This window comes from Oncorhynchus gorbuscha, linkage group LG11 (genome assembly GCF_021184085.1).
Source record: "Oncorhynchus gorbuscha isolate QuinsamMale2020 ecotype Even-year linkage group LG11, OgorEven_v1.0, whole genome shotgun sequence".
NCBI classification, from domain to species: Eukaryota; Metazoa; Chordata; class Actinopteri; order Salmoniformes; family Salmonidae; genus Oncorhynchus; species Oncorhynchus gorbuscha.
Window position 1 is genome coordinate 78,947,262 of NC_060183.1, and position 10,126 is coordinate 78,957,387.

The following is a 10,126-nucleotide window of genomic DNA, read 5'->3' on the forward strand; positions in this document are numbered from 1 at the left end:
ATTCCTCCTGACTGTTGTACAGGTCTGATCCGCAACTACATCACATTTTTGGTTGAGGTTATTGCTGCCAAAGGACGGTCAACCAGTTATTAAATCCAAGGGTTCATATACCTTTTCCACCCTGCACTGTGAATGCTTACATGGTGTGTTCAATAAAGACATGAACATGTATAATTGTTTGTGTGTTATTAGTTTAAGAAGACTGTGTTTGTCTATTGTTGTGACTTAGATGAAGATCAGATCACATTTTATGACCAATTTATGCAGAAATCCAGGTAATTTGCATACTTTTTCTTGCCACTGTAAACCAGTACTTTTTTGGAGTTCGAACCAGTTCAAAACTTTATTTAGCTGTAGAATGGAACTAAATAAATAATGGTTCTATTCAAAAAGAAAATATAATTCTGGTTCATACCCTCTGATTGCAAGTACTGTATTAACAATGGGCTGTTGTGTTTAGCTCAGGTTAAGCCTCTGATTTGGATGTACTCACAGTTAACCCCCATGGCATAACAGGACTTGGGTGAGAAGGCTGAAACACAAGCCTTGAATTAATAATAATAATAATAAATGCCATCTAGCAGACGCTTTTATCCAAAGCGACTTACAGTCATGTGTGCATACATTCTACGTATGGGTGGTCCCGGGAATCGAACCCACTACCCTGGCGTTACAAGCGCCATGCTCTACCAACTGAGCCACAGAAGGACCATGGAATTGTATTCAAAGACATACTAGCCATATACAGAGTCGTCAGAAAGTATTCCTAATCTTTTATTTATTCCACATTTTGTTGTGTTACAGCCTGAAATTAAAATGTATTAAATTAAAATGTAAAATCTCACCCATCTACACACAATAACTCAGAATGAAAAAGTGAAAATATATATATTTTTTAGAAATGTTAGCAAATTTATTGAAAATGAATACAGCAATATATAATCAACATAACTAGTCACACCCCTGAGTCAATATATATTTATAATCAACATCGGCAGCAATTACAGCTGTGAGTATTTCTGAATAAGTCTCTATGAGCTTTTCCAACCTGGATTGTACAATAATTTGCCACCCAGGAATATTCAAGGTCGTCTTCGTAAGTAATTCCAGTGTATATTTGGCCTTGTGTTTTCTGTTATTGTCCTGCTGAATGGTGAATTTGTATCCCAGTGTCTGTTGAAAAGTAGACTGAACCAGGTTTTCCTCTAGGATTTTGCCTGTGGTTAGCTCTGTTCTGTTTCTTTTTATCTCAAAAAACTCTCTAGTCCTTGCTGATGACAAGCATATTCATAACATGATGCAGCCACCACCATGCTTGAAAATAAGAAGATTGGTACTCACCGATGTGTTGTGTTGGATTTGCAGCACCCAAACATAAGACTTTGCATTCAGGACATTTTTTGCAGTTTTACTTTAGTGCCTTATTGCAAACAGGATGCATGTTTTTAATTATTTTTATTCTGTACAGGCTTCCTTCTTTTCACTCTGTCATTTCGGTTCGTATTGTGGTGTAACTACAATGTTGTTGATCCCTCCTCAGTCTTCTCATATCACAGCCATTAAACTCTGTAAGTGTTTTAAAGTCACCATTGGCCTCATGGTGAAATCCCTGAGCGGTTTCTTTGCTCTCCGGCAACTGAGGTAGGAAGGATGCCTGTATCTTTGTAGTAACTGTATGTGTTGATACACCAGCCAATGTGTAATTAATAACTTAACCATACTCAAAGGGAAATTCAATGTTCAATGTCTGATTTTTCTATTTCTACCCATCTACCAATAGGTACCCTTCTTTGCGGAGCATTGGAAAACCTCCATGTTCTTTGTGGCTGAATCCCTGCTTGAAATTCAGTGCTCGACTGAGGGACGTTACAGATACACTACATTACCAAAAGTATGTGGACACCTGCTTGTCAAACATCTCATTCCAAAATCATGGGCATTAATATGGATGTTGGTCCCCCCCCTTTCCTGCTATAACAGCCTCCACTCTTCTGGGAAGGCTTTCCACTAGACTTTGGAACATTGCTGTGGGGACTTTCTTCCATTCAGCCACAAGAGCATTAGTGAGGTCGGGCACTGATGTTGGGCGATTAGGCGATTAATCCCAAAAGTGTTTGATGGGGTTGGGGTCAGGGCTTTGTGCAGGCCAGCCAAGTTTTGCCACATCGATCTCGACACATCATTTCTGTATGGACCTCGCTTTGTACACGGGGACATTATCATGCTGAAACAGGAATGGGCATTCCCCAACTGTTGCCACAAAGTTGGAAGCACAGAATCGTCTAGAATGTCAGTGTATGCTGTAGCGTTAGATTTCCCTTCACTGGGCCTAGCCCAATCCACGAAAAACAGTCCCAGACCTCCACCAAACTTTACAGTTCTCCTGGCACTCTGCAAACCCAGATTCTTCCGTCGGACGGCCAGATGGTGAAGCGTGATTCATCCCTCCAGAGAATGTGTTTCCACTGCTCCAATAGTGGTGAGCTTTACACCTCTCCAGCTGACGCTTGGCAACGAGCATGGTGATCTTAGGCTTGTGTGCAGCTGCTCATCCACGTAACACAACAAAATGTGGAAAACTTCAAGGGGTATGATACTTTCTGATGGCACTGTAGTAGTTCAATATTAAAGCTTTCAAATCATGATAAAGGTACCTAAAGAGGAGAGGTTGAAATCCATTAGTAATTCTGTGTGACAAGACAGTGATGTTCCGTGTGACAAAAGACAGTGATTTTTCTGTGACAAGACTTTGTGCAATAAAGGAAAATACTGCAGTCTCCTGCAAATCCAATTTAATCTTGATAAACTATTTCAGTAAACCATTCACTCTCAGAAAATGTGGCATTTTATAGTTAATCCATTCAACAAGCTTCGCAGCCTGCAGCCATCCATTTATTTCCAATCTCATCTATGGCGCTGGTGAAATTGGTGACAACCACAAATGGCAACAGAAATTACTTTGACCAGAGGTGATGTGTTTAGAGCAGGTCACATCACAGACCTACATGATGTGTCATTTTTTGCATAGCGTGAGCTGGAAGTGAAGCGCTCCGATTGTAGTAAATGAAACCTGCTACACCAGCTTTACACCACCCCCAGCCGACGCTTTGCAACGCGCATGGTGATCTTAGGCTTTTGTGCAGCTGCTCATCCACGTAACACAACAAAATGTGGAAAACTTCAAGGGGTGTGAATACTTTCTGACGGCACTATAGTACCTACAAGTGTAGGTAGTAGTAAATGTAGCCGTTATTGGCTCTGGAGTCTTAAGCATAAATTACACTTCAGGTCAATTTTCTCCAAATCAAGAAAATGTGTACAAATTCTTATAGTGGAATGTACTACACAGGAAAAATGACCCCTTTACGCTGAAATGTAGTTTGTTAGCATAACACAGTCAACTATAAAATATATCAACATAATCTATCAAATAACACTATAATAAATATGTATTGGCTTCACTGTAAAAAATGACACATCGTCTTCAACAGCGGTGGCATGTAGAGTACACTATTTCACCACTGAGCAATCGAGAGCAGACAGATCTCTCCCTACGTCCATTTGTCATGAGGCCAACTCTTTCTGCTCATCCCCACAGGAGATAACATATTTGGAGGGAATGGATTTGCCATTAGAGAGAGTCCCAATTCCTGGGAAAAGAAAGGATATTCTGACGACCACTGACACATGATGCTTCAGGCCAAGGTGGTTGCCAAAGGAAACACACCCCGGCATACAAAAACACGCACGTGCGCTCACATGCACACATACACACAGACAGACACGCACACACACTTTTCTTACAAATGGTCTCCTTCAGAAAGACTGCCATCCATGACCATGTAAGAGCCCATTCTCTGGTCTCCTTCAGAAAGACTGCCATCCATGACTGTGTAAGAGCCCATTCTCTGGTCTCCTTCAGAAAGACTGCCATCCATGACTGTGTAAGAGCCCATTCTTTGGAGGCTTTTGCCAGTAAAAAGGCAATAGCATAAAACACTAGGCCACTAAAAGCCAGTCAATTGAAAACTTAAGACAAAACCCATCACGTCGAGTGTACAATGCATCTCTGTGAAACGTAACAAAACACCAGGCCTCCCTCCCTTCACCAGACAAAACATCAAATTGTCTCTTACCTCGTAGGACCAGACGCACTGGGTACCCCCGGAGCGGCGCACGCAGCGACCCACCTCCACATCCTCGTGGGTGGTGTACATCTCCCTGAGACAGGTCCCGATGTGAGGCACCATCCTCCTCAGCACCTCTCTGCTGAAGATCATGCCCGGGCCCCCCATGCAGAAGTTCTCCCCGGGCTCCAGGGCCAGCTTTCCAAGCTCCTCGGCTGTGCCTAGGCCTGTCTGACCAAGGTACAGGGGCTGGCTGCTATTCAGAGAGCGCAGGAATGACTCAAGCTTTTCGCCTGTGTGGATGGATGGACGGGAGAGAGAGAGTGAGATACAAAGAGTATCAAAGAAAATATCTAGGCAGTAGGAAGTAGGCAAGCTTATATAAAGCTAGTAATAGGTACAGTAGTAGGCAGGTTAATATAAAGTTAGTAGTAGGCAGGCTAATATAAAGCTACTAATAGGTACAGTAGCAGGCAGGCTAATATAAAGCTAGTAATAGGTACAGTAGTAGGTAGGCTAATATAAAGCTAGTAGTAGCCAGTAGGCAGGCTAATATAAAGCTAGTAGTAGGTACAGTAGTAGGCAGGCTAATATAAAGCTAGTAATAGGTACAGTAGTAGGCAGGCTAATATAAAGCTAGTAGTAGCCAGTAGGCAGGCTAAATAAAGCTAGTAGTAGGTACAGTAGTAGGCAGGCTAATATAAAGCTAGTAGTAGGCAGGCTAATATAAAGCTAGTAGTAGCCAGTAGGCAGGCTAATATAAAGCTAGTAGTAGGTACAGTAGTAGGCAGGCTAATATAAAGCTAGTAGTAGCCAGTAGGCAGGCTAATATAAAGCTAGTAGTAGCCAGTAGGCAGGCTAATATACTTACCTGCAATACTTTAGAAGATCACTTTTGTTTGTTATGGTATAATGGTACATTACCACCATCCATTAAACTATTGCATAACCCACTTACAAATATACAACATGACATAGCTTCATCTCTCTGCCCTTACTATCAACCCACACTCTACAGCAAACAGCATTCTTCCTCTTCATTGTTTTCGACACAAAACCCACTGGCCACAGACATCTTCTCAACATCTATTCCAAGTTGGTTCAACATAATTTCATTGAAAGGACATGGAAATAACGTTGATTCAACCGGTGGTGTGCCCCATGGGAAGTTAATATACACTAGTGGAGTGGCATGAGCTCCCACACCACCAGCATCATGGATGGCTCCCACTCAACATGGCTACAATGAGCACAGTTACATGCACACAAAAGTGTGATTGTTGTGGATATTCAGGTTAATATAATAGTTCGTTTAAAATGTTTACATGCTTTGGAAGAACGATTTCCTTTAATAATCCTGTTTACATAGACATCTGAAATCAGGCTACTGAAAATCGCCAATCAAAATAAACGTGCTACCACAGTGACCATGTTATTGTTGCGAAGACTATTTAATTCTGATTTCGGACATATACATTTTGTATGTGAAAACTATTTATAAATTGCATATTTTGGGGTACCCGCTGATTAGAACACTGGAACGCCAATTAAACTGTATACATGTCCTAATAGTTTGAAAGATGGCTCAGAAAACCAGGAGTTTTAATCAGTGTATGCTTACATTGATTATGACCTTACGCCAATTAAGATAAGCAGAGTAAGGTGTTTACATGACTAATACCATACTCGACCTTCTGCTATAATCAGTTTAATATCGAATTATTAGTGTGTATGTAAACATACTCAATGATTCACATCCATGATCATTGAGGTCTTGAGATTCACACAATCATTACCCGAAAACAATGACTGATTCATATCCATTATCATTGAGTACGTTTACGTGCACCTAATAATTCGATATTAATCGGATTATAGCAGAAGGTCGAGTATGGTATTAGTCATGTAAACACCTTACTCTGCTTATCTTAATCGGCGTAAGGTCATAGTCAATGTAAGCATACACTGATTAAAACTCATGGTTTTCTGAGCCATCTTTCAAACTATTAGGACACGTCTACGGTTTAATCAGCATTCCAGCAGTGTATTTGTGTCAGCACCGGGTAGTGCCAGCGTCCCTCTTATGTGTGAGTGGAATGAGTTTGGAAAAACAGAAAATATGCATCTTATATAAGCCGTTTGTATATGTCCAAACTCAGAATGCAAAAATAACATGGTCATTGCGGTAGCATGTAAACAGGATTATTAGGGAAATCATTATCTTTTACAAAACATGTAACCGTTTTAAACAAACTATTATGTTAACCTGATTATGTAAATCCGCTCAATCATTGTTTTCAGGTAATGATTGTGTGAATCCGAAAACATCAATGATCTTGGACGTGAATCAATCATTGTTTTCAGGTAATGATTGTGTGAATCCGAAAACATCAATGATCTTGGACGTGAATCAATCATTGTTTTCAGGTAATGATTGTGTGAATCTCAAAACCTTTCACATATACATAGCACTGATGATTGTGTTGCAATCAGATTGATGTAGCAATTTGTTAGTCAATGTTAAGTCAATGTATCAGGTTAAGTAAATGTATTTAAGTTGAAGTTTTGCCCTAATTTCAATATTTACAACTCTGGTTGAAATTAGATGAAAACAGTATTGGTTGATTACTTTTTTCAAATCTAGTTTATTTTCCTTGTTGATTCCATGTCACAGTATGTTGACAAATTCTGTTGATTTAACCAGTGTGCGCACAGTGGGTCGTTGTTTGTCTCTAAAGTACACACTAAGGCTGTTGGTTACATCCACAAACCAATAACTCATATGCTTACTGTGTGAAATTCGTATGAAGTACAATGTTGTAGACATGTTGCTACAGAGGTTGTGGGTGGGGGTAATGAACTGGCATCGCACTGGGCAAAAACGGATTGAATCAACGTTGTATCCACGTAATTTCAACCAAAACATCCAATGTGACGATGTTGAATTAACGTGGAAAATATATTGGATTTGAATAAAGTCAATCAACAAAACTTTCGTATTTTATTAACCTAAATACAATGGCATGGTGACATTTTTGTTGTTGATTTCACGTTAGTTGACAACTCAAACTAGATGATGAACTGCCGTCTGAGCCCAGTGAGTTGCCTTTCTGGAATCAAGACTCCAATAATGACGCTTCACGAGTGCAACATTGTACAGTAGCAATACCCAATACGGAGAGGATACTCTCGCAAAAAGGTATCTCAATGCCTGGAGGGAAGCTGTTCAAGTGCTCTTGAAAAATGTTTGAAATAGTTGACATATGAATGTTGATTTCGCCAGCTGTTGCTAACTTGCTACTGTCTAGATGGAATAGGAGTCAAACAGATGACTGTCAATGAACTTCAAAGACTGCCAAGAATGTATCTAGTCTGCCCTATACATTTTAAAAGAGAAAGACAAACTATTTCATTAAGGGAATTCACCTCGAATGTAGACATCATCATCTGCCCTCATGAACCACTCGTATTTATCCAGGTAATGGTCATGCATGTACTTCAACATCATAAATGACTTCTTCTGTGGCGGGTATGAATCATCTACACCTGTCAACGACACCACGGGGACAGGAATGGGCAGTGGGACTGTTTCAGAGCCCTCGCTGGAGAAGAAGTCAACCTTCCCGGGGATGGAACTGGTCCATGTCCTGTGTGCAGCCACAGCGCGGGAATCAAGGTACTTTTTGGCTGTCATGACGCCGACATACAGAAAATGCCTAGGTTTGGAAATAGGTCCTCCGCCATCCCCACTACCGTTACCAGTCTTGTAAACGCTCTCTTCCTCCTCTTCACTGCCCTCTTGGCTGGACAGGTTATTCTCCGGGTCTTTGCGTAACGCATTACTTGCGGTGCTTCCAATGATTTCGGCCACTTTACCGATGCCCGCAGCATTACTGTAGTATGAGCAGATCGACGACTTCTTTCTTTTCCCACTGATTTCCACCACCCTGGGGACAATTAGCCAAGACGCCGCTGTAAATCCAAGAAAGACCCCTACAATTACGCCCATCCACGGTCTTCTAGACCTAACGGCCATGATTGAATACAAATGGAGAGTTTATTAAATATGGTACAAACTAAATATATCCTCCGAGTAGTGCTCACTTGATATATCTGTTTTACACCGAGCAGTTTCCATAAATGGTTATCACTCATCTGCGAAGGGCATTAGATGAGTAGTGGTACCTGAAGGTAAGAGTGTATCCCCACCTCCAGGGTTAACATCCTTAAAATGTATCCAACAAGCCATTTATCCCTAGATAATCTATTAGTATCGGTAGACTGTCATGTTACAGTTCTGGGGAAATATCCACTGAGTAGCTACAGTAGGTCGCTGGCAAAAGCTTCTTTTTTTGTAATGTCCAGGGCGACGGTAGAAGTTGCTGTTCAGTCCGAATGAAAAGCAACGTTGTAACCACAACTCTCCGTTTACTTTCCAGTGGATAGGCTACATTGTTTCTACATGCGCAATCTTTTCCCCCCCAAAAAGTTAACTCCACTAATTTCAAGCAACTCAAGTTGATTTGTTACCGCTGTCAAATATGAACGGTCTCCTCAGTCTTGAAACGTGACGAATACAGTTTTATTTGTGCACACTGTCGCTAAGTATATGCTACCTAAAGCTAGTTTATCCGCCCCTGACTCGCCATTTTGTTTACAGATTGACGTCAGGGTAAATAACTTTTCATATCCTCCGTCCCTCTTCTCTAATTTCTTTGCGTTTCAGGCACAGGCAATCAGTAGTAGCCAATGCATATTCATTGGTGAAAGAAGTAACCGGAGAGTGTCTTCCTGTTGGGCAGGCGGACAGAGGGCGGAGCGAGACAGAGAGCGATCTGTTCCTCTTCACTGCGTGACGTCCGAATGAGACCCGTATTGGAAAAGTGAGCCAACATCAGTTGAACCATTCAGCCACACCACATAAACCCATACATCTCATTAAGACCTTATTTAATAACATGTAAGATACAGGTGTAACCTGTGGCGCATGGACTGTCGCCTATAATAGTTATATTCATCTGGACTGAACCGTTCAACTGATTTATGGCGCTACTGCAATTCATCTTATCATTGCTGATTGGGAGCGTACTCTTTTTTTGCACGTGTACAAGGCTGGATAGAAACAGCAAGTAGTCTAGTCTAGCCTATAGCCAAAACAGTAAATTTAACCAACATTTCCATAATCACATATTTTCACAGCATTAGAATGTTCTGTATGGGATTTATGCCCTTGAGGTCCACTGTGTTGTGGCGCCCTCTCGTGGTATCGTACTATAGGCGTACAGTGTCAGGAGTTTGTCAAACTGAAAGTGAGCAAACTGTAGGCTACTACAGTATAGAAATGTGTGAAAATTGAAACAAAACAATTACAATGAACACTATTTGTGTAAAAATGAATGTTGACTTTATTTCTTATTTTTTAAAGACATAAGATATGTTGTGAAACGATAGCTAACATTGAAACACCAAAGAGATGTGGTATATATACCTAACAAGAACAGCACACTCAAAACGAAGGACCCGTCCCAAATGGTCCCCTATTCCCTACATAGTGCACTACTTTTAACCAGGGCCCATAGGGTTAGTGCACTACTTTTGACCAGGAACCAATAAATAAATAGGGTACCATTTGGAATGCCACCTATGTCTGACCTCCAGCTGCTGGTGTTTATTCAATAGATTTTTATGTTTATTTTAAGAACAAATTCTTATTTCTACTCTGGCCAAACCCAGACAACTCTGGGACAATTGTGCCCTGCCCTATGGGACTCCCAATTACAGTCAGATGTGATACAGTCTGGATTTGAACCAGGTTCTATAGTGACACCTCTTGCGCTGAGAATGCAGTGCCTTAGACCGCTGCACCACCAATTGATCCTGGTGCTGGAGTAGGCTACGCTGCACCTTGACAGATGACTAACTCTGAGCACCAGCCCTGTAATCAAAGAGAGAATCTCAATGCGGTCTTATACCCCTTTTAAACAGAAATGGGGCCACAC

At 41.1% G+C, this 10,126-nt stretch overlaps 1 protein-coding gene across 1 annotated transcript in view; it reads right to left on the minus strand.

The window, feature by feature from the left end:
- The window catches only part of chsy1 (chondroitin sulfate synthase 1), a 178,242-nt gene extending 169,266 nt beyond the window's left edge, over positions 1-8,976 (minus strand). The window contains exons 1-2 of the mRNA XM_046290603.1: positions 7,554-8,976; positions 4,137-4,420 (exon numbers count right to left, since the gene is read on the minus strand). Of these exons, the coding sequence (XP_046146559.1) occupies positions 4,137-4,420; positions 7,554-8,163 (894 nt within the window). The 5' untranslated portion in view covers positions 8,164-8,976. The remainder of the gene's footprint in view (positions 1-4,136; positions 4,421-7,553) is intronic.
- Between the last annotated feature and the right edge of the window lie 1,150 nt (positions 8,977-10,126).